General features: G+C 41.1%; 2 protein-coding genes across 2 annotated transcripts in view; both read left to right on the top strand.

The window, feature by feature from the left end:
* clip2 (CAP-GLY domain containing linker protein 2) overlaps positions 1–3,132 on the top strand; it is a 51,591-nt gene extending 48,459 nt beyond the window's left edge. Inside the window, exons 17-19 of the mRNA XM_079648657.1 lie at positions 843–1,031; positions 2,194–2,253; positions 2,350–3,132. Of these exons, the coding sequence (XP_079504783.1) occupies positions 843–1,031; positions 2,194–2,253; positions 2,350–2,361 (261 nt within the window). The 3' untranslated portion in view covers positions 2,362–3,132. The remainder of the gene's footprint in view (positions 1–842; positions 1,032–2,193; positions 2,254–2,349) is intronic.
* A 3,452-nt stretch (positions 3,133–6,584) lies between these two features.
* The window catches only part of gtf2ird1 (GTF2I repeat domain containing 1), a 45,713-nt gene continuing 28,697 nt past the window's right edge, over positions 6,585–23,600 (top strand). The window contains exons 1-6 of the mRNA XM_079647158.1: positions 6,585–6,879; positions 13,293–13,425; positions 15,085–15,226; positions 17,215–17,391; positions 19,039–19,222; positions 20,747–21,060. Coding sequence (XP_079503284.1) covers positions 13,297–13,425; positions 15,085–15,226; positions 17,215–17,391; positions 19,039–19,222; positions 20,747–21,060 — 946 coding nt within the window. The 5' untranslated portion in view covers positions 6,585–6,879; positions 13,293–13,296. The remainder of the gene's footprint in view (positions 6,880–13,292; positions 13,426–15,084; positions 15,227–17,214; positions 17,392–19,038; positions 19,223–20,746; positions 21,061–23,600) is intronic.

Below are 23,600 nucleotides of genomic sequence, written 5' to 3'. Positions count from 1 at the left end.
ACGCAACAGATGCTAAGATTGTATGGGTAAAAATCCCCAAAATGCTTGGTCCTGCATTTCCCAAAAAGCAACTTGATGGCATCGTTATGTCACACCGTGCCACATAAACTCTCAACTCTTTAATTTTCCACTTATAAGGGAACACAGACCATTGCTACATATATGCTAAAATATATTGCCAAAACATTTGTATAATGTTAAATATTTACCACCAATACACATACAGTACATTCTGTCACTGTTTTCTTGACAATGACTTACTGTAGCCTCCCAATACATCATTTGTGATTTTTAAACCTTATTCATGTTTCATTTTTGTACCTGGAATGAGGTTTCTCCAGATTACAGAGTAGAGCAGAATGCTGTTTCCACAGACGGCTGAAAGCAAGGCAGCTGTTGGTTAATGTAATCACTGCCTAATCAGTGGCAGCTGAGTTGATCCCTGAGAGGAAGTTAATATGTTGAAATATGAACATCTGGGTAGCTTGTGGTCGGTGATTGAGGTGAGATTATTGTCACCCATGTATGTTATATGCGCAGTAACTAGTCTGCACACATTTGAGTACGCATGCGGGCGTATGTTGTATGAATGTTATTTCAAGGTTTCAAGGCTTTTATTGTCATGTGTGCATACTGTAGCTACAGTGTAGTTATGACAATGAACATATTAGGTCACAGGCTCCTCCAACAGTGCAAAAGTAAATCAAATCAAATAGAATATAATAGAAACAGAATATAATAGAAACTGTTTAAAAAATAAAATTAAAAAATAAATATGAAAATCTACTCTTTACCATTTCTTTTACCAACATACTGACTCACTCCTGCTCTCTGTGTTTCAGGGTCGGGAGCGGTCCTCCCCGGACCACCGGCGGCACTCCATGCTGGACCCCTCGATGCTGGACTCGGAGATGAGCCGGCTCCGGCAGCGGCTGCTCGGCACAGAGGACGCCCTGCGGGGAGCCATGGAGCACAACCAGCAGGTGGACCAGCTGGTGCTGGCCATGCGCAGACACCCCGAGAAAAGCCCGGTAACACCTCAACTTCACTTAACAATAATAATAATAATAATAATAATAATAATAATAATACATGTTATCGGTAAAGCACCTTTCATTGCTAAAAGTAATCCCAAAGTGCTACAAGGGGCGTAATAGAAAAAAGAAACACAAGTTTAATCAAAGGCTTTTTTAAAACATGTTCAAAGTTTGGATGTGAGGCAGCTTGGGAAGAAGTCTTTAAAGATTCAAAGGCAATGTTGGCAATGAAAATCTTAAGTCCCTGGCTCTCAAACTGTGTAGATATAGACATACATGATACTTGAAAGTCACGTCCTTAAAAGAAAAGCGATATACTTAATCTACGTACATGTAAAATAGAATATGGAATCATTTGACTCTGCTATCATTTTCAACGTATGGAATAAATGAACGTTAGCTTAGTTTATCACAAAGACTGAAAAACGGGAAAACAGCTAGCCTCGCTCTGACTAAACTAAAAATATCGAATTACCCATGCTCCTCTCAAAAGCTTATCCTGCCTCCCTGTACCCATCAGAGTGGTTACAATCTCCACATCTGAGCTCAGCGAGAGCCAAACATGGGTTGAAATAGTCCTTTGTGTTAATGGAACTCACAACACAAAGACAATCATGTTCAGAATTGGCTTTAACTTTTTAACTATTTTCTTCTTTACCCCCCCCTTACTTTGGTGTTAGCTGTCAAATATGACCGGTCCTGTTTTAACTGCCATTACATGAACACAAAAACCATCAATCATCACCACATTTCATTTAACACCCTTTCAAACTGTACATATTGTATCAGACTACTGGGATACATGAAACACTGCAGTAAATATACAAAGAACAGACAGACAGACAGTGTGTGTGTGTGTGTGTGTGTGTGTGTGTGTGTGTGTGTGTGTGTGTGTGTGTGTGTGTGTGTGTGTGTGTGTGTGTGTGTGTGTGTGTGTGTGTGTGTGTGTGTGTGTGTGTGTGTGTGTGTGTGTGTGTGTGTGTGTGTGTGTGTGTGTGTGTGTGTGTGTGTGTGTGTGTGTGTGTGTGTGTGTGTGTGTGTGTGTGTGTGTGTGTGTGTGTGTGTGTGTGTGTGTGTGTGTGTGTGTGTGTGTGTGTGTGTGTGTGTGTGTCAGACAACAGGAGGGTTAATCATCAATTGTTTCTGTGTTTTTCAGGTGCATGGTGTAAACTCAGCCAATGGGATTCATCATCAGGAGTCCGGCAGTACTCGAGATGTTAGTACTATTTCATTACACTTAAAACCATGATATGATTGTGGCAATATTACAACATCTATCAGTGCTAAGACATGTTGTTTCCTTTCTTCTCAGGAGCAACACTGATATGAGCAGAAGAGATCAGATTGAACTGGGACATCTGAAAGAAAAAAGCTGGTCCGACGTTTCCTCCTGACATTACATTACATTACATATTACTTGTTAGACGCTTTTATCCAAAGCGACTCACATACTCAATACTGTGGGCAATCCCCACAGGAGCAATTTGGGGTGAAGTGTCTCAGGGACACAACGATATGCTGACTGCAGTGGGGTTTGAACCTGTGACCATCTGATCCCCACACCATGCTCTATCCACTGCGCCACACGCCTCCCTGACCCTTCGTTGGACGCCTGAAGAAGATTTCAGTTTACACTCCAAACCAAAACAGCGAATCTCCATCTCCAGTGATTTTATGTGTTGTTGCAGAAACCACCTATTAGCCAATCATGAAGGCCGCTTAAAGTACTATAAAATATAAACAGGTAATGGGACATGAAGAGATATTATCGGTACGAACTCTGGGACAATTCCTAATTTTGAACCGGAAGGCAAAACGGCTGATGGACAACGACGTGAAGATCTGAAGATCTGTTTGTTTTATTTATTGCTTTCACTTTGATTTCATCCTGTATGAGTAAGCTGTTTTGTCCAGTGGTACTCAGAGCAATGGCTGACTTTTATTTTAGGGAGTTTGGCTCATTTGTCAATTTACTTCATATCTAATGAGAAGTGTTAGAAACCTCATTACGGTCAGCTCTGTCCGGTGTTCACGCTGCCGCTTTAGTGTACAATATGATCAATAACTGTGGAATTAAAAAGGATTGTTCAAGTAATACTCCACCCCCAAATCTGTCTTTTATTGATAAAACACAAACACTGTTTAACCCTTCTTCGATTGTAATCAGGGCTCATTTATTTATAATGGATATCAATGTCGGACGGTTTTTTGTTTGGATTTTTCTTTTTTAAACAGTCCACAAAACCTTATAACCCACTTCCTGAAACATAATTCTCCTTCACTCACCAGGGTACAGCAAATACTCCGCTTCTGTTTCAGTCATCACAAACCATTTGATACTGAAAATTCAACTGACGTGTTTCTTAATATGTTTGTTAGAAGCAACATACAGTATAGTTTGAGTTTGGCGTCTAGGCTCGGGCCTCATCACTCCACAGATTTACAAAGAACATTGAGTGATGATTAGATAACTATCCCCCGAGCCTACAGGTGGAAGCTGGGGTGGAAGCAGGGGTGGAAGCTGGGGTGGGAGCTGGGGTGGAAGCTGGGATGGAGGCTGGGATAGAGGCTGGGATAGAGGCTGGGGTGGGAGCTGGGGTGGGAGCTGGGGTGGAAGCTGGGGTGGTGGGGGGTCAGGCGAGCAGCAGCAACATGAAACACAGCAGCAGGAACATGAACACAGCAGTGGCAGCATAGCGAGGCAGAGGCAGGAAGACCTGGCAGCTTCAATAGAGCGGCATGTTTAGGAGAATGTGTTTGGTTGGTTGTAAGAGGGACGAGGTGCGTCACGTGTTAATGTATCATGGTGCTCCAGTTGACTGCCTGAACTAGCTCGCAGGCTTCACCCCATTTTATGTAATTTACAAAAAGCTTGCAAAACCCTGTACTGTAGGAGCGAGTTACAGTTCTCCCAAAGTGTCTTGAATGAAAATTGTATACTCTGAAAATGGTCCACGTCTAGATCTGGGTCTTTTAAAGTAAGCCATCAAGCACAACATGATGTCTTGATATAAGAAATAAGAAAGAGAGAGAGAGAGTGTTATTATTCCCTCTGGCAGCCTTTGAGTGCATTATCACGCTTATATAACAGCCACTTCTAAAAGAAAACATTAAAGGAAAATCTGATTCATATGTGTTCATATATCAGGTACAGGTCTGATGTTTTGCAATGCAACTTAAATCGAGTAACTGATCCATTCCTTTACGTCACACTCAACGTTTGTCAAGCTTCTTTGTCTTTGTGAAGAAGCGCTGATAGATGTAGTTAAAGCAAAATGTTCTCCGTACAGAAGAAGCAGCCATTGCTTCACATAAAAATACAATTAAACATTTAGCAATTGTTCTTTTTGTCCTTTGGCATTCCCTACACATCAAGTTCAAATCAAACAGTACATTCTGACATCTGTGGCCTCCATGTTTAGGCTACTTCAGAAAGCAGAAAGTGTATTGTTCCTTTTAACGTGTTACAGTTCAGCCGAGTTTACCCTGGAATCGGATTTTAGCCGCTTTTTAAACGTTGATATCCAAACCAAAAAAGTTAATAATCCCAATTGAGGACTTTGACATGCATTGTGACACTGACAACTGTCGATTATACATTTAAATCACCAATGTGCACTCTAAAGTAATCTGTGAACAGGACTGAAAGAGATTATTTCAACCACAAATCTCTCTTCAGGTGTCGGGTAAAGTGGCTTTTGGACCAATATTCCTATGAAATAGTATTTTTTTTGCCATGTGCAAAGGACTTCTTGACAGGGCTTCTCCTAAATGTATTTCTGATTTATGTGAACGAATGCTTAAGTGATTACAGTTAATTATTCAAGACTTTTATGTTCTCTTATATCAAAACACATCTTAGAAGTATCAGCTTTTTTTGTACGTATCAGCAGGGCCGTCCCTCACCTTGCGGAGGGGGCCTCATCTTGGGGAGGGGCCCTCATTTTGCCCCCCTCCCGTCGACGCTCGCAAAACAGAGGGCCTCATCAAACAACTTTGCGTGGGGCCTCATGTTGGCCAGGGACGTCTCTGCGTATCAGTACAGACTCCATCCATACACGAGTATTAACTTATATGTAAATATGTAACAAAGCAGTCTTATTTGATGCTGTATCTAAATGTATTGGATTACTTGACTGATCTTTTGTTAAGTAGGGCTACTGAAGGGCTGCCACAGGAGCTAAAACCCAAACAATGTGTAACATGTTACTCTCATCATTCCCCAGGTTAAGAACATCTGGATTTTATTTGCGAATAATGTTATCGACACGTTTATAATTTATACTGTAAGTCTTCCAAATATTGTTTTATCCATAAATTCACTCTGAGATCCTGTTTGTATTGGTCTGAGGGAACTGTTGCTGTACAGGAGACATTAATCCTGAGCAAAACATGAAGGGCAGACGCTGGTCGGCGACGATAAAACTTACATTTTCCATTGGATATTGTACATGGCCTTTTATGCTGGAGGGTTATACCCCTTTGGATTATTGCTGCAATGGTTTCGGAGATTGAGTCATTAAATATTAACAATGTGGGCAAAGGCTGGTGGTGTTTTATTTCACACTCTTTCATACTACCGTCTCTTTTTAAGGGCAAAACATAGTATATTTCTACAGATTCACACAGAATACCACTAAGAAGTTGGTGGTTTGGGAAATTCTGCCAGTAACCATTTATCCATTCCTAAGCAAAACACACAGAAGACACAATAAATCCTGTTAGAAATCTCTCGTCTCAGGCAAATATTTGGTATTAAAGTGACTTGATGAGAATAGTCTGCAATAACTGAAATGTGTGGAAAGATGGGCTTAACCTCCTGACATGCAGACATTGCATGTTTATTTACAATTTCTGGATTTATAACCTCCACACATATCACTTTTACTTGTCGGCTTTGGCAAATGTCAGGTCTTCCAAACGTCCCATTTTTTTTTGCTAAAGGGCAAATGAGTTATGCTGGTGACATTTGAATAAATAAGTGATCACTTTTTTGGCTAAGCAATACAAAAAAGCACAGGCACAAATCCATTTTTTGCTCTTGGTTTAACTAATTATTTCATAGCAGTTTAGGGGTGTATCAATGCAACCAGAACTAACCATTTTATAGTGATATAGTGGATTATATGATTAGGTTTAATATCAATCTGACTGCATTTATTATAAGATCACTTTTATTCCCCTTTCACTGGGATATGAACTTTCCCCTATATTAAATTGACAAGCTATTTTAGGCACAAGACCTATGGTATTACAGTAATTACCAGAAGATCAATGCTGTATCCACTTTGGACTAATCCTTAAACATAATTTGCATACTATCATGTCAAACCACTTTCATGCAGTCTGAAAGGATTTTTTTTTTGTAAACCAAAATTGACAGTGTGTGAAGTTGCAGCCAAATGGCAGAAAGGGATTTAATCAGTCACACTAATAAAATAAAAAACAATATATTCCCTCTCCATGTAAATGTTGTTCCCGAGGGTATTTCCAGAGGTTCGCTAATCCTGTATGTAAATTGCAGCCAATAGATGCTGTTGTTGAGTTGGGCTTGGATTAGCAGGAGGCGAATGAGTTTCAATTTTACTAGATTACAGAACAAAGAAAGGGGAAAGGGACACCCTGCTCTGTTAAAGGGAAAAACAGACATAAACTTAGATTGAATACATATATAGTAGACTTTAAAACGTGTCATCGAAGTCCACAGTGTGATGTTCCGGATTACGACGTTTTAGAGGACATTGTGGATGAGAATTGCGAGTGTTTCTGATGGATTAAAACGGGGGAATAAACCTATTCCGGGATTGACAGCAGCAACAAGGCTATTTAATCGCTAATTAAGGTGAGATTTCGCTATCCCTTTTAATATTCATGACAAGTTACATTGCTTGCTTTCATTAAACGCGTAGTTTTGTATTACTGTACATTCAGAAATTACAGATTATAACCTAATTTCTGGACTGGGGAGGAGGAGATGAAAGGAAAGTGCTAACGCTAGCTAGCCACAGAGCTAACGATAGTAAGCTAGCTAGTTAGCTAACCCAACGGTTATTATGATACCTTTAGCTAATTAGCCAGCGTTGATTAGTTTGACATAACGTTACAGTGAGTAGCGAAGGAAGGGTTATAGTTGTTTAGGAGTTAAGTTAACCTCAGAGGTACGTCTCCATGTAACCTTGTGCTAGCATGTGTTTATGATTAGGAGACTGCTTGCTAAATTATACCCCATATATTGCTATCACTGATAAGGTTGCCGAGCTACTACAACAAAGCCAGCTAGATAATGTAGCAAGTGTAAAGAAAAACAACACATGTGAAGTTCAAAAAAGCTATTTTAATATAGAAAGCTTTAACCAACAGCCTTGCTGAGTTAATTACAGCCGTATTACACCCTATTAAACTGCAGTAAACAATGGGTTACTCATTACGTTATCGTTTATTACCAGTCGTGAGTAGTAACTAAGTACATTGACTGAAGTACCGTACTTTTACTGTACTTGAGTATTTGTTGATACTTTGTACTTCTACCCCACTACAATTCAGAGGTAAAAAAGTGTACTTTTACTCCATTGCATTTCAAAGATCCATAGGTTTTATTGTCATAAGCACAGTAGCTACAGTGTAGTTATTGACATCCTTCAACAATGCAACATGGATATATATATAAGACATACAGATAAAAAATGGTGCAAAAAGAAACAGATACGAAATAAAATAGTGCAAGAGAATGCTGCAAGTGAGAAGTAACCTATACATACGTGTTTATTTTATATATATATATTTAGGCTACTGTGCATATTTGGATTAATGTTGTGACATATGATCTTTAGTTACACCTGGAGGAAAATTCACAAACTACCCAAATGAATTAGCTCCACCTTTAATTATTTGTATAAGATATTTGGATGCATCAATAATTATAAACAAAACATTTACTGCTTATAATTCTGAAATGGGACAATCTGCTTGTAACAGAGTATTCCTGCGCTCTGGTGGTTCTACTTATCCTTAAGTACAACATCTAAGTACTTTTCCCACCTCTGTTTATTACAGTTTCTACTAAAAGTGAATATGTTACTAGTGTTTCCTAAACTTAAAGACACTGGATCTAAAACACACATGAATTTAGAGCAATCTCAAAAGTGTTTGGTGTCTAAATCTGAATCGAGACTTTATTCAAACTGTTAATTTCTTGTTGTTCATTCTCTCAGCTGTCTAAGAAGTTATACAAATGGTGACTAGCCTTAAACTTTGACAGCTGCATATTAGGCGGATTTAATTCACAAGAGACATTTGTACAGACGCTCATTTCCTGTGGAAGAACAGACCCTGACTTTATTTATTGCACCCAGGTCTCATATCCTGTGCTATCATGCTTTATCTCCTAGGTCCAGCTTGTCAAAGTAATGCCTCTCCCCTCTCATGTGATGTGAACTTAATAGTAGATATCGTGCCAGAATTGACCAGCATGAGAAGCTCTCCCCACAAATACTAGCCCTGTATGTGCCTTAAAATATCTTGTATGAATGCAATGCCGTGCCAACTATATTCAAAATATGCAAGTGTAAAGTTACTCTGTTTTCAAAAATACACAAGATGTACAGTATGTCCTTTGACCAGATATATGTTCTCCATATATAATGATGTCCAAAGATCCCAAGTTAAATATTGCCTGATAAATGACCAGGATCAGAATATAATTATGTGTGATAATCCCACCTAATTGTTGGATGATAAGAAACAATTACTCTTATTATAGCCTTTCAATCATACAATAATAGTGTATAAAAGGATAACTCACTGTTTTTCATGATTTGTCCTATTAATTGATCATGTCATATACATACGGTATGTTAATGTTGTCGTATGTAATCCTGTCTGGGAGGGTTAGACCCTTTTATTCCCTAATATGTAAATCTGCTTTGACTTCCAGCAGTTAAACATTATAACATCAGTAATGATTTATGAAAATGGTAAGAAGCCTCAGGCTCACAGTGTAAACAGAGATTATGTTGTAATGATTAATTAGACAGTAGCTGAGAAACCACACCCTGACTTCCTGGCAGTTATGTAAAAACTACAGTCATACTTCTACTTCCTTCAAGACATAATTATGTAAAACATTGATGGCATTGTGTCGCATGTAAACAAACGCACACGTGTACCAACAGCATGATAAATAACCTACAGCCTACTTCACATTGCTTGTCATGGCTGAATCCAAATGATACATGTACTAGAGATTAAATGAGAGCCTGTGAAGTTATCTTGTCAACAAACACATTTTCAGTTTACACTCAGTGCTACTCACCAGCTGTCAAAGCTGTTGAAACATTAGCAATGATGTCTCTTTGCACCTTGCAGCCACCTGTTGATCAGAAGCAAAGTTTGAAACCTTTGGCAGCAATGTGTATTGTTTCACCTGCATGCAAACAAAGCAGATGTCACTCATTAAATCATGAGAAAAAGTCATTTTTAAAGCTTAACGCAGCTACCTACCAACTTTAACTTAAAGGCCTAGTTAAGCAGACTAAATGTTATGGCGTTTTTCCACTGCAGGGCCTCGCTCGGCTTAGTACGGTATGGCTAGGCCTCGTTAGGCCTCGTTAGGCCAGGGTCACTTTCTGCTGTGTTTCCATTACAGTTTAGTAGCTGGGGCAGTAACTATAGTAACGCAGAGTAGGCGGAGCCGTGACGTCATCTTCAATGAGAACCACAAAACCAACATCAGCCGTTAGCTGTTAGCCCTCAGAGCTCACAGCTCCTCATATCTGTTCAGAAACTAGACACAAGTTAAACAAGTCCAAACCACAGACTGTCTGTGTCATGGAGAATACAGTCGCTGGTTTATTTATGTCTGTAGGCCGTTGTTGTGAGTGTGGACGGTCGGAGCATATACTGCGTTAGCTTAGCCGAGCTCCATTCAGACAACACACATTTTAAAAGGTTTTTCTCCTGCCGTCTGTCTGCAGACTTGTCAAAGCATTAATTCATGTTTTTTACTAACCAGTATCAGTAAGTTGTTACTTCGGCATCATTTTGAAACGGGTGTTACAATTAAATCACGGTCAAATATGTTCATCTTGTTGTAGTTGCCAGTGATTCTCTCTCTAGTTTAGCATACTCAGCCCGACTCAGCCCGGTTGTTGGCCCGGAAAGAACATTGATTTTGGAGAGTCAGAAAACTGTGAAATAGTACCCGCTAGCCGGAACTACACCAAGTGGAAACGCAACCAAAAACGGGCCGGGCACGGCATGCTTAAACCGCGCACCGTGCTGGAGTGGAAATGCGCCATTAGTGTGCAGAGAATTTGAATCCCAATAAACATCTTGAAATGCTCTAACGTCCTGAAGCCATACACTGTATGGGCTATGGTGACCTTGTCTTTTACCACGATATCATGTTTTCGAGGGTATGCACTAACATGTATATTACAAACACATCGGGTCTGACTCTGAAGTTAAAGCGAGACACAAATGTTTGGCCATCAATAACACAGATTTGACCATGGGACAAATGCCCCATTCACTATGAAAGCAGACTTCATGTGTAGTCATTTGACAAAAGAAGCATAGGAAGAGGTTCACTTCTTAATCATAGTAGAGAACTTATGCGTAAAGTGTATCTTCTTCTCAAAAACTAAAGCATAGAACAAAAACCTTGGTTAGCTGCTGGTGTAAATATAGACTTTTGGACTTGTTACGTCATTTCCCTGTTTCAGAACTCCAAAGACCCAGAGATCTGACATAGAGCTGTGATAGCGTTTCCTAAGTGGACATAAACCTTCATCTGGTCACCTTCACTGACTCCAGTAGGTATTGACATTTTTGGAGCCAAAGTAGCCCTCTGTCAGTAAACAGCTTTATCGCATTACAGACCCCTTTTTAGGTCCTCTGGTTTAATCCAGTTCCTGAGACAATTTAAATTCACTTAGAGGTTAGCTCCAAATGGCACTCCGGCAGAGTGCCCAGGATCTTAAGATGCAGGAAAAACCCTGCAAGATGCACACATCGTAAAAAGACATCGGTGGGAATGTTGAAAAGCCGAAGCAGCTTCTCGTTCATCTGTCTTTCTAATCATCTTTTTAGCAAACAAGTTTCACGTCAGTAGGTAGTAGACACCAGACAATCCATTAGACTATTAGTTGGCATGTCACTATCAACAACTGCAGGATTTGCTTCGACGAAAATTTGTTTTTCTGTAGTGCTGTGTTTGGAGTCGTTTTTGCATACTGAATAGTTTAATATTCACACAGAGCCACAGCAGGACCGTGACATTGTGCCTCCTCGACATGGCATTATTCTGAGCTGATGCTTATCCCCACCTTCCTCCTACTCCGCCTCGCTACTTCCTTTGCCTTTTAAATATGTGAGGGAAAGAGGCCATCTATTTTGAGGCCGCAATCATTTAGGAGGGAGGGGGCTAATGTTTGCTGTGGCCCCAGGGGAGGCACATTTAGATGGCCAATAGACTTGGCATGTTCAGACTGGTGCAGCTGAACCCACCACACCCACCCTCCCCTCCGTCTATCTCTCTCTGCCTCTCTGTCCTCTCTCTATTGAGTCAGTGGTGTGGGGCTGCCAGAGGCGAGTATAATGGTTCCCAGTGTCTGGAGAGATTAAAGGCCAGAGCCGCATTGTTCAAATGCCCCGAGATTAGTTTCCAAGGAGACGGGTTTCAGTTGCCATGAGAACATAGTGCCTGGCTTTAGCCGAGCAGTATTTTATATCTGTTTGCTTCTTAATATACATAGAGGGTCTTGTTATTTGTAGTTATATGTCATTATGTTCTTTGACAGGCAGTTTAAATGTATGATGTAGCTAAACCTTGCCTTAAGTGGTCATGGAAACTTAAGGACTTATCTAGATAATCTAAAGTCAATATCTCTTTTTCTGGCGCCATCTGTCAGCGAAGGAAAAACAGGATGTAGGGGCTCATATGACATCATTCGAGTGCTCTCAGAAGCCCCAGATGATACACATAAGAGCATGAAACCATAGGTTGCTGGATACATATGGATTAGCAATGCTAGCAGTGTGGCTGTAGGGATGTTTGCCAGTCCATTGCTTTGGTCGAGAATACCTGAACAACTCTTGACTCTCCGTTGCACCAGCAGCTCAAAAGTCTTTACTTATCTAGTCAAATATCTTCACTGCTACTGGAGGCATTGACATCAAGTTTTATAGCTAAGAAGGATAATAATAATAATAATACATTTATTTTGGGGGGCGCCTTTCATAACACCCAAGGACACCTTACAGGGCATAGGGGCAATATAGGGAACAATTAAAACAGTGGATTTAGTGAAGTATCAGCCGGGGTAAGACAAGACAAACAACAGGAAATTGACTACAAAAGGACACAGGGTACAGATTATAACGAAAATGCCAGTTTGAACAGGATGAATCCCAAAGATTTAGTTGAACTCCTGATTTACCCTCTGGCGCCATCATGACATTCACATGTGTTGTTTTTAACGAGCTGTCACGACGGCTATTGGAAGGATTCTCAAATGATGTTCAGTAATTGCATTATCCCCCCAAAGAGAACTTTGGTTATCTCCTCATACTTTTTGGAGCGCCATCATCACGCCATAAGTGTCCAAAACTATAGTTTAGACCTAAAAAAACAATATATAAACCTATAACTAAAGGTCATGCATTACTAGTAACACCGATGGTTTAAAACGGTATACACTTCCTATGCTACTTCTTGTATATTTATTACACAGCTAACAAACATATTTACCATTGGTCGATTGCAAATTTGAGTTGCAAATGTTCACTCTGGATTTCATGAGATTTTTTGAGACAGAAAACCTCACCGATTGGTCTCTTTCTAAATTACTTTTCTGTCCATATAACTGTAAAAATGTCAGTTTTTTTAGTTCTTACTAGTTGATACCCTTATGCAAAACATCACCACGTTAACCATGTCATTAGGAGCTCCTGAGTAATGCAGAACAGAGCTGTTAGCTTGGCTGTAGAATCTGCCTGTTAGTAGATTAAATAATGATCCCTGAGATAATAAAAGCTTGATCCCTTACTTCCTTTATTCTTCTCCTAGTCCTGGATCGATGCCTTGAATACACGCTAATATTTGCTTAAAGTCAAACACAATGGAGTCAGAAGAAAGTACTTTGAATGCAGGTCACCTCTGAGTGTGTTTATGGATGCACGCTCACGTCCGTTTTTTTTTTCTTCCATGTCACGTTGTGGCTGCCTGTCTAATCTGTGTGAATGTCCTCTCTGCAGAGGCATGGCTCAGATGAGGAAGCTGGCCTGTGATGGCATCAGGACCAACTCCCGGGGGGGCGACGCCACGGCCCCGCTGGTGTCCGCCCGACAGGAGATCCTCACCAGCCTGGTGTCCGCCCTCGACTCAGTGGTACGTCCCACGAGACGCCTCACACAACGACTTAAAAAACATACATACATAACACAGCCTGCTAAATGTTTCACTTTTCAAAATATCAAAGTTCCACAGCAAACTACACCAGAGACAGGAAGGGAACATCACAGAGGGAGAGCATCATCCATGGACACAATGTCTTTTCTATTTGCAAATGAGTGAAAATCCACCCTGAAACATGATGCTTCTTGTTTTGGTTTTTTAATACTCTTTTTATTGTCATTTTTGTAAACATTCAGAAATAACATACATAAACATACACCCGCATACGTACTCAAATGTGTGAAGAATAGTTACTGCACATATAACATACATCTCTCCATGGGTGACAGTAATCCCACCTTCATCGTGTAGCAAGACATCTATGTATATCTCGGCTTACATACCAATTACTTAAATAAAAGCACAGAGACAGAATTAATATGAATAATACATTATAATCTTAATGGCCTGAAGTGTGGCAAGAATGCTTCCTGTTTATATGAAGATGCATTGGTAATGTGCACAACATCGCTCAGTCATGTCACTCAAACGGGGATATTCACAGTTATCTCAATAATGGCAACCCACCTTGATATCGCTATCATTTTTATATATTAAATGATAGTTATTTTAGTAATGGTCTACATTGCTTCTTCATTTTTACAATGTCATGTTGAGGGCTCAGTTATCTCTACCTGACAGGATGATACTTCCTTTGTTATTCGTGGTTATCAGATTGAACTTTTGAACCGAGTTTCCCTTTAAATTGTATTGTGAATGTTGAAATGGTCCCGTATGAGAACACTTTTTTTTTTAAAGAAGCAGCAAGATTGAATTACTGAGTGCTATTTCCTCCTTTAAGCCCCTGTCACACTGTCCCGAAATTGACACCCGATGGACACACGATTAAGGAAATGTTCAAATTCGGCTCTGATCGTAACAACATCGGGCCATTCGTGAGGGCATCTTAAGCCATCGTATGACCGCCGGTGGAGTTTCTCAGGCTCCGGCAGCAACTTCGTGAGCGGTGGCAAAATCTTTGGCATGCCGAAGATGGCTTAAGATGCCCTCACGAATGTCCCGATGTTGTTACGATCAGAGCCGAATTTGAACATTTCCTTTATCGTGTGTCCATCTGGTTGTTTTATTGCACAACAAAATCATGTAAGCATATTATGTAAATAACCCAATTTGTGTTCTGTGAAACTAAAAAGGATATAATATATTATTTCGAAGGCGAGGAAGTTGTTGTTGCTATGGAAACAACATGACGGAGAAAACTTAATATCTTCTACATATAAAGACGGATAAAGTAAAGAACAAAGTCTAAAAAATATCAGTACAGTATCATAATACTTTAACATAATTGTTTGTGTTACTTTCGTTGCAGTTGTATTTCTTCAATGTAATGTAAATGTTGCCTTCGTGTGTGGTTCGGGGCCATCGTCGTGCAAAATTCACAATTCCATATTCGTGTGTCCATCGGGTGTCAATTTCGGGACAGTGTGACATCCCTAGAATACATTGTTCCATCCCAAGAGGAAACACAATGCAGCTCGTCACTTTTCTTAATAGACTCTTGAGTGGAGCGCATGTCTTCCTCAGAGTTTATGGTAATGCCTTGAGAGTAACTGATGCCTCCTTGTTTTGCAGTGCATGGCGATGTCTAAACTCAACGCTGAGGTGGCGTGTGTCACCGTACACGAAGACAGCGTGATTGCAGTCGGCACGGAAAAGGGCCGAGTGTTCCTCAACTCCAGGAGGGAGATCCAAACAGACTTCTACAAGTTCTGCCGTGAGTTGAATGGTGAATGTTGAATGGAGCATTGATTAATTTCATTATACAGTACCTACAGCTGTTAGCCAGTTTCATACAAAGGCCCTGATTGTTCCTGTAGGATTTGGAAGTTATGTCGTTGCACAATTGCAGATTCAGTCGAATGCTTCAATAACTTTAGCAGCTTGCAGATGTCAGATTATTTCCACAGAAAACGTAGTAGTTGCAGTTTCACACATTTTATCACATAAAAAGATATATCAACAAAACATATTGTCACATTGGATGAGACTTTTTAACTGCTCACAGTCATATGAAATGCTTATTAAGATTAAAATCTACTTTTTTACATTACTTTTTAAACTGAATTTGTCAGAGGCTTGTTTAGGAGGAGATTAAGGTGCTGTTTACACGGGAACGAAACGGGTTGTATCCGCTACTTTTCTCTTTCGTATAGCCCGTTCGTTCACACGAGGCCGTAACGGAAACGCGGGAACGGACCCCAAAAGCGATAACGGGTCCACGGTGGATAGATCTGTGTGTATGTCCTATACGATCATTTCCTGATAATGATGAAGCCATAGCCCCGCCTCTCCCCACCTCTGCTGCTACAGATGTTAGTGCAAAATCTACAGCTCCTCTACCACAACCATCAGCAACAAGTGGACATGGAGAACTACATGTTGCTAAATCCACCGCGGAGAATAAACAGAGGGGCAACCATGGCAACCATGCTCGGGGGTCTTCTTCGCTGCTTTTGGTGTATTTTGTGGCGGAAGTACAGCGCCACTTACAGGCCCGGCATATGTACTACAGCGTCTCCGGCGGGTCGAGCGGTCTCGTGTGAAGGGAAAACTTTTTTGATATCGAATTTGGTTCGTTTGCGTTTCGTTTGCGTTCCCGTGTGAATGGGGTCTAAGTGCATTGTTGTAATTAGGAGGTTTAAAATCAAGTGGCCTCTCATTCACGCAAACACTCAGATATTCCAGAATACCTTTTACACAAATTGTAAGCCTTAATTTCCTTCAAACAAACGAGTATGCAAGTTTGTAAGCTGAGCTGTGTTTAAGAAAACAGCCTAAGCCCCACCTATTGACCTTGAGCACTAAAGTATAAAATCCCCTCATGTTCTCAGACTCCACAGCGTTCCCTGCTATTAACACTCATTTGAGGGCAGGTTGATTTCATGAGGCTGGTTCTTCAAGGGGAATGAGTTGTAATGCCAGTTACAGGGAACAATGGCTGCACTTCATCTTGTTCAGTAAAGAAATATAACTGATATTTAGGGCCGAATGGTCTGATGATGCGCCATGACTACAGATAAAGATGAGGCTAAACTAATATTATTAATTGATTCCCGTGGTGGTTATGTTTTTCAGATTGTTTGACTGTTTAACTCCACACTATTCTAAATCCAAACATCAACATTTATAGAAAATTAAAAGATTAAGTAATCTCCAAGATTACCAAGATGTTTTTATCTGATCAAAGATTCTGCTTCAATTTATGTTCATTGGCTTTTAGACTTTCAAAACAAAATGTTCACTGCTGTCTAAAGGCGTTTTTCTCCTGCTTGTTTTACACAAAGCTAGGCATGTAATCAAACAGCACCATGATTAAAATATATATGTTTTGAAATTAAGGGTGACGCGGTGAGGAAATATAAAAGTACAGACATTAGAAACCTAATTTGAAAAAGTCAATAGAGTGTAGAAATATATAAGTATACATATTTAATCTATTTAATGGCCCTTGGCCCTTAACTAAAAGACATGATGAGTATTTGAACAGAATGGTTCACCAATTGTTGAAGATACTTAAAGAGACCCTATTATGCTTTTTTTTGGATAACATGGAACTTTTAAAGTCAAAGCAATGACTCAGTTAGGGGCAAAAGTGAAGTTGCATTAGCTATTTGTTAAACTAATACTGAAGGTCATCTGAACCAACAATCATATTGGATGTTCTTGTTCACTTATTATGTGGCTTTTGTCCTTTGTCTTCAGGGGGGCCCTGTCTGCAGAATGTCCCCTCAGCTAACGCACATACCAAAGAGCAGGAAGTAGATCTGAGCAAAGTGAGTAAGGACGGAGATCACGGCAAACCCAGAGCTCCGTCAGAAGCTCAGTCCAACATCTTCGTTCTGAGGAAGATGGTGGAGGAAGTCTTCACCGTTCTCTACAGTAAGTGCGACTCAGCAGGCCTTCATGTGCCATACAACTCTTAAAGGTCCCATGTCATGCTTTTCCGGTTATTACCCATCCCCTTTTGTGTTATGAAGGTTTTTCTGCATGTGAACGGTCTGCAGAGTCACAAGCCCTCAAAGTACACCCTGTAGCGAGTAAAACTCTAACACAGAGAAGACCTGTCTATGCTGCCCCAGAACGCCTCGTTGGACATTTCTCTTTTTCCATTTTTCACTTCTTGGGTACAGTGACGTATTTCGGGTATAGTGACGTAATGTAACGTATAGTGACGTAACATAATGACTTCCTCACACACACACACTCGGCGGGACGTTGCGAGGCTCGATGCTGCGTGGAGCGGGACACTGTGAGCTGGCTCACTGGTGTGGGGTCGGCGAGACAGTGAGACACCGCGGAACTCAGCCTGAGCACACACACAAACTCCCAGCCAGGCTGCGGGTGTGTGTGTGTTTAGGGCTGGGTTTCGCTGTGTCTCGCTGTCTCGCAGACGGCCACTGGGCTCACAGGGGGAGGGGGGGGGGGGGGGGGCAGGAGCTCCAACAAGCCGTTTAGGACAGAGAGTGAATACACATACTATACAGAGATGCTGTATGAGAAACCAAAATTGAACAATGTAAATCTATTCTAGTGAGACCTCAACAATGGGATTATGATCTGTAGAAATGGCCATGACATGGGACCTTTAAATGAATGCATGACTTACATCTTTCTCGACAAGCGAACATTTAATGTTTATCTTACCCAATCATAATAGGATGTTATGTTCTAGTCTGCACCATGTAATGTTGTACAAGACATAACACAAAGTACCAAAAATGCAAATGTCCTGAATGTTTGGGGTAGAATCTAACTACGGGCGCTGTAATAGCTGCCCACTGCTCCTAGTACTAGACTCGTGGTACTAGGATGGGCCACATGTCACTGTGTGTGCTGTGTGCTCTGCATGTTTGACCATTAACACGGGTTTCACCTCTCCCAATTCTAAAATTCTAACTAGCAAAAACTAGCATAGGGTGTTAACGAGTTTTAAATAATGCACTTCGCTTCAGGCTTACCCACTGAAATATCATACAAATAGGAAATATGTTAATTTTAGTAATATAATCAGAACTCACATGAGACTCAGTAGTGTGGGCAGAACGTGGCTGACATGTGATGATGCTGAATGCCATGCATGATTTAAAATGCACTTTAACGGCCATCAGTTTAACAGGCCTTGAGACTAGTAATGCTTTATATGTGTTTCCCAAATAAATTCACTATAAAAAGGTACACATTTTAAATTGAAATGAACTATTACATGTCCATGAGTATAATGCCAATACCACTTTACACTTTTTAACACTTAACAAGGTACAGTACAAATTATGACGGTTATTGTAGTTACGTGTGAAATGTGTTCAAACCTCAAAAAGATACACCTTAAACATCAACTTTAATATATGGGGTGCTAATGAAATACTTATATTAAAGAATGCCACATTTTTCACTTGGATGATTCATATGTTTATAGAAACAGCTGCCATGTGAGCCAAAACATACTTACTGTCACAAAGACTAAAAACATTGTTCAAAATGCCCAGAACCCCCCCTTGCTTAACATCCGCCTGGTGCTCTCCGCAGGTGAAGCCGTGGGGAAGAGCAGCCTGGTCCCTGTGCCTTATGAGCGGATCCTGAAGGACCCCGGCTGTGTGGTGGCCCACGGTCTGCCTGAGGGGGCCTCGCTGAAGAAGCCCTCTGAGTACGACACCAAGACCCTGATGAAGATCCTGGAGCAGAGCCACCGCATCCAGTTCACAGTGAAGAAGTGAGGGGGGGGGGGGGGGGGGGGCTGTGTGTTGTTCTGTGTTTGGGAAAACAGGCTTCAGTGCTTCTATCAGATTATGAAAGCAGCTGTTTCACATTACATCGCTCCAGAACGGGAACATAGGAAGTTTGGCAGAGATATATGCATGTGTGAATGTGAAGGAACATTCCTGGTGTGTGTGTGTGTGTGTGTGTGTGTGTGTGTGTGTGTGTGTGTGTGTGTGTGTGTGTGTGTGTGTGTGTGTGTGTGTGTGTGTGTGTGTGTGTGTGTGTGTGTGTGTGTGTGTGTGTGTGTGTGTGTGTGTGTGTGTGTGTGTGTGTGTGTGTGTGTGTGTGTGTGTGTGTGTGTTTGTGTGTGTGTCTTTAGTAAGATGTACGTTGATGCGGGGGTGACAATGCAGAGTTATCTTGCAACAAAATCGGATGATGTTTCAGTTAAACAACATTTTTCAAATGTTAAAATCAATCTAAATGTTATCCAAATTGAAGCATGGACTTGTGCAATATCCAAATTGCAATAAGCACAGAATTTAGTAAAGGCAAAATACGGGAAAATATCAGATTGAAGTATTGTATTGCTGCAGAGATATTCTGGAAATAAACCGTATTCTACAGACCAACAGTTTGGTACTTTTTAACATATCTTTCAATAAAAACGCAAATGTTGGTTTATAAATGATCAATCCCTCAGTCATGGTGCAGCTCCAGTGCGGATGTGTTTGTGGACTGTGGCTGCTGGTATTTTTCGTAGGGCTTCAGGTTAAGTCAACATTTATTTGGGAGGTCAGCGTATAAACACAGCAGCATAATAAACAGGTGACAGCAGGGAATGTCATGCAGGGACAGAGGAGTGTTTAGACTTAGAGCCTGTTGACAGCCACGATGCTCTGATGATGTTATTGTGAGGACAGGAGAGGGGTGGGAGGAAATAAATCAACCAGGGCACGATATGCAAACATCCTGCATCTAAATTACTATCGTTTTATATATTTGTTCATTTAGTTTTGCTTCTCTGTTGTTGGAAAACTGTGTGTCTGCTCCATTAACTACCACTGCCACATGTCTTTGCCCAGAGCAGATTGGGGGTTTTCCTGTGTCTAAAACTGCGTAATACAATTGAAATGTGATTTGTGTTTGGTATGTTGTTCTCAGTAAAGCACATGATGAGAGATAGAGAAAACGAGGGCAGGGTACCATTGACATTAGAATCAATACTGGTATTTGTTACAGATAGCAAACGGTACTCAGACAGATTAAAACAGTAGAAGAGTAGGAAAAGGTAAATACTCAAACTACCAAACTAACAAAACATCTAATCCCATTTGTCTTTGAGTGACTTCTTCTTTAAGCCAGCAGGAGGATGTCTTAATGGAACAAATACATTTGCTCTCCCCTGAAAGAGTTGTTGCAGCTGTAAATGTCGATATAAGCGAGGAGACACTTGGCAAACACAAAGCTTGATGTCAGGCCGTGATGAATGTCCCCCTCTAAATTACTTTCCTCTTGATTTTGTGTCTGTGTGCAGGCCAGCAGAAGATTTGTCTCGAGAAGCCAAGTCCAGCACTGACGTTAATCACAACTGCACGGCCCCTCTGACCCCAGGGAGCCATGGCTCGGGGAAGACGTCCTCACAGGGGGTCTCCTCCCCGAGCCCCGCCTCCTCCAGCAACTCTGTGCTGTCCAACTTCCTGTACGGCATGCCCATGTCCTCCAAACCTCACCCCGATGGGAAGCTGGACTTCAAACCCATGTCCCTCCTCAACCTGGGGACAGACCGGCTGAACAACTGGACCGCAGGGGCGGACAAGATGACGTCGGTCAAAGACTGTCCAAACAACGGTGAGATGTGTGGAGAGTGGATGTTATGTTACGTTATTATCCAAGTAGCACGTACGAACTGCGCATGCGTGAGTGGCAATACCTCACCTCACCAGCAGGCGGCGGTAGTGTGCATTCGTCATTCAAAAGAGGCAACCGGAAGACAGACTGCGTGATAACCGAGAGAAGAAGAACAGACTGCGTGATATAAACAAACAACAAATAGTGTGTTCCATTTTCACTCTACAGCGAGAAGCTCACGGGGCTTTCCCCAACCTGTGAGGAGAGCTGGAGTTAAAGGAAATCTCACATTTGCCTTCTTAATAGTTTGTTTGGGTCCCTCACTTCCGTTTTGCTTCTCATGCACTGATTCGCTAGCTGAACAGCCAATCAGAGTGATTTATTTAGCCGACGGCCTTTTAACGACAGCCCGCCAATTAAACATATTGAATCGACGACGGAAGGTGTTGGCACGGCCGAAAAGATACGACCGAGCAGGACACACCAAGGGCGACAGGACGCTCATCGACGGCCAGACATCTATCGACATCTATCGACATCTATTGACGCCGAAAATCGGCTTGGTGGGTAAGGACCTTTTATACGTGGTCTGCAAAAGCATGGGAAAGCAAGTAGTAAGTAGCAAGTATTTACACACGGCATCTATTGCACGTCTGTCCGTCCTGGGAGAGGGATCCCTCCTCTGTTGCTCTCCCTGAGGTTTCTCCCATGTTCCCCTTTAAACTGTGGGGTTTCTCTGGAAGTTTTTCCTTGCACGATGTGAGGGTCTAAGGACAGAGGGTGTCGTATTGTCATACTGATATTCTGTTCAAACTGTGAAGTCCACTGAGACAAATGTAACATTTGTGATATTGGGCTATATAAATAAACATTGATTGATTGTAGGTCTTTAAACGAGATTTAAAAACAGACAAAGTGGGAGCAAGAAATGATATTCAATTTCATTTAGCAAATGCTTTTCACCCGAAGCAACTACAAAACATGCGTTCAACCACGAAGAAACAAACTCAACACAGAAATAATCCTGCAAGTACATCAGCTTCCAATAAGCCACACCTCTGTAAAGGCTGCTGCATTGGCTTCAACTGAAACTCAAATGAATACATTTCAATATCAATCCAAGTAATCGCTATTTTTCACATCATGTAGCCCTTTATTGGATGAATTTTAAATATTCCTTTAGAGAATGGAGGTAAAATTCAAGATTTATACAACATTCACAATAATGACCCTAATAACGGAGAGTATTGAAACAAAGTATTTCAGACTAAGTGCTTCATTCTATGCCTCTGGTGTTCCTGAAAAAGTGGTAAATGAGTGCTTTGAAGGCCGATTATTACACCGCTCATTAATTAATTCAAAGCAGCAATTTGCCTTTATAGCACATTTCCTTCGTATACTCATATCTACAAATTAGTCATTTAACTCACAGCCACTAGTAGTCAGCTGGACCTGCATACCTATAATTAAAAAGTGTTATAAGAGAAAGAAAACAACTGCAGACAAGACCAACACATAGTAGTGTTTCCATCCTGGTACTTTTGTATCTTGGACGTCACTTAGATCAGTTAGTCTATCTGGTTACTGAGTGAAATTGTTGTGCCAGAGTTACACAAATACAATAAACACAGCAGCATAATAGTAAAACTGTACACTAAAAGTGCTGTACAAAGAGCAATTGAATATCTATATGAAACATAGACGGTCACATCATTAATGTAAATATTAACAGTATTTAGTTTGTGCAAAAAAAAACGTGGTGGCAGATATGTAATTGCACGTTATCATAGAACATTTTTGTAATGATGGTAATGATATTTATATTGCACATAGTGTTGGTGTGGAAGTTCTCGGTTCCCTTTTCTGATGGGTGAAGAGAGTTTAATGGCCACTGAGAGGAAAGACCTCCTGTGGCGCTCCGTGGTGGTCTTCGGTGGTCTCAGACTGAGACGGTAACGCAAAAGAACCGAATTCGATATCAAAAAAGTCTTCCGTCCACACGCAATAGGCACCAGAAACGTGTCCGTTCACAAGAGACCGCTCGAAAGCGCTGGAGACGCTGTAGTACATATGCCAGGCCTGTAAGTGGCGCTGTACTTCTGCCACAAAATACACCAAAAGCAGCGAAGAAGACTTCCCGCGCATGGTTGCCATGGTAGCCCTTCTGTTTATTCTCCGCGGTGGAAGCTCTGGCTCTTTTTCTCCCTCCCCGTGGCAAGCGTTTGCTCCTGCTGTAAATCTCTCCGGTAGTCCACCAGCAGATGAAAAACACCCACCTCTCCGCCTCTTCCAAGGGACGAGGGGACCGTGCGGCAGAGTTTCAGTTAGATTTATTTTCACCGGTCAACATGTCCGTTAAAGTTTAAATCTTCCGGAAACAATTAGAAAAGTGCCGGTCAGAGGTCTTCTTTGTTATTTATTGAGCTTTAAAACAAATTGATAACAACTCTATATAATCATATAAGAATAAAACACGGAGCCTCTCGCAGCTGATCTCTGAGCAGGAGACGTAGGGAGAGGCGGGGCTATTGCGTCATCGT

Source organism: Notothenia rossii, assembly GCF_949606895.1.
Source record: "Notothenia rossii genome assembly, chromosome: 9".
In the NCBI taxonomy this organism is placed as follows: Eukaryota; Metazoa; Chordata; class Actinopteri; order Perciformes; family Nototheniidae; genus Notothenia; species Notothenia rossii.
The sequence above is the reverse complement of the archived record's forward strand: the minus strand, read 5'-3'. Positions and strand labels throughout refer to the sequence as shown.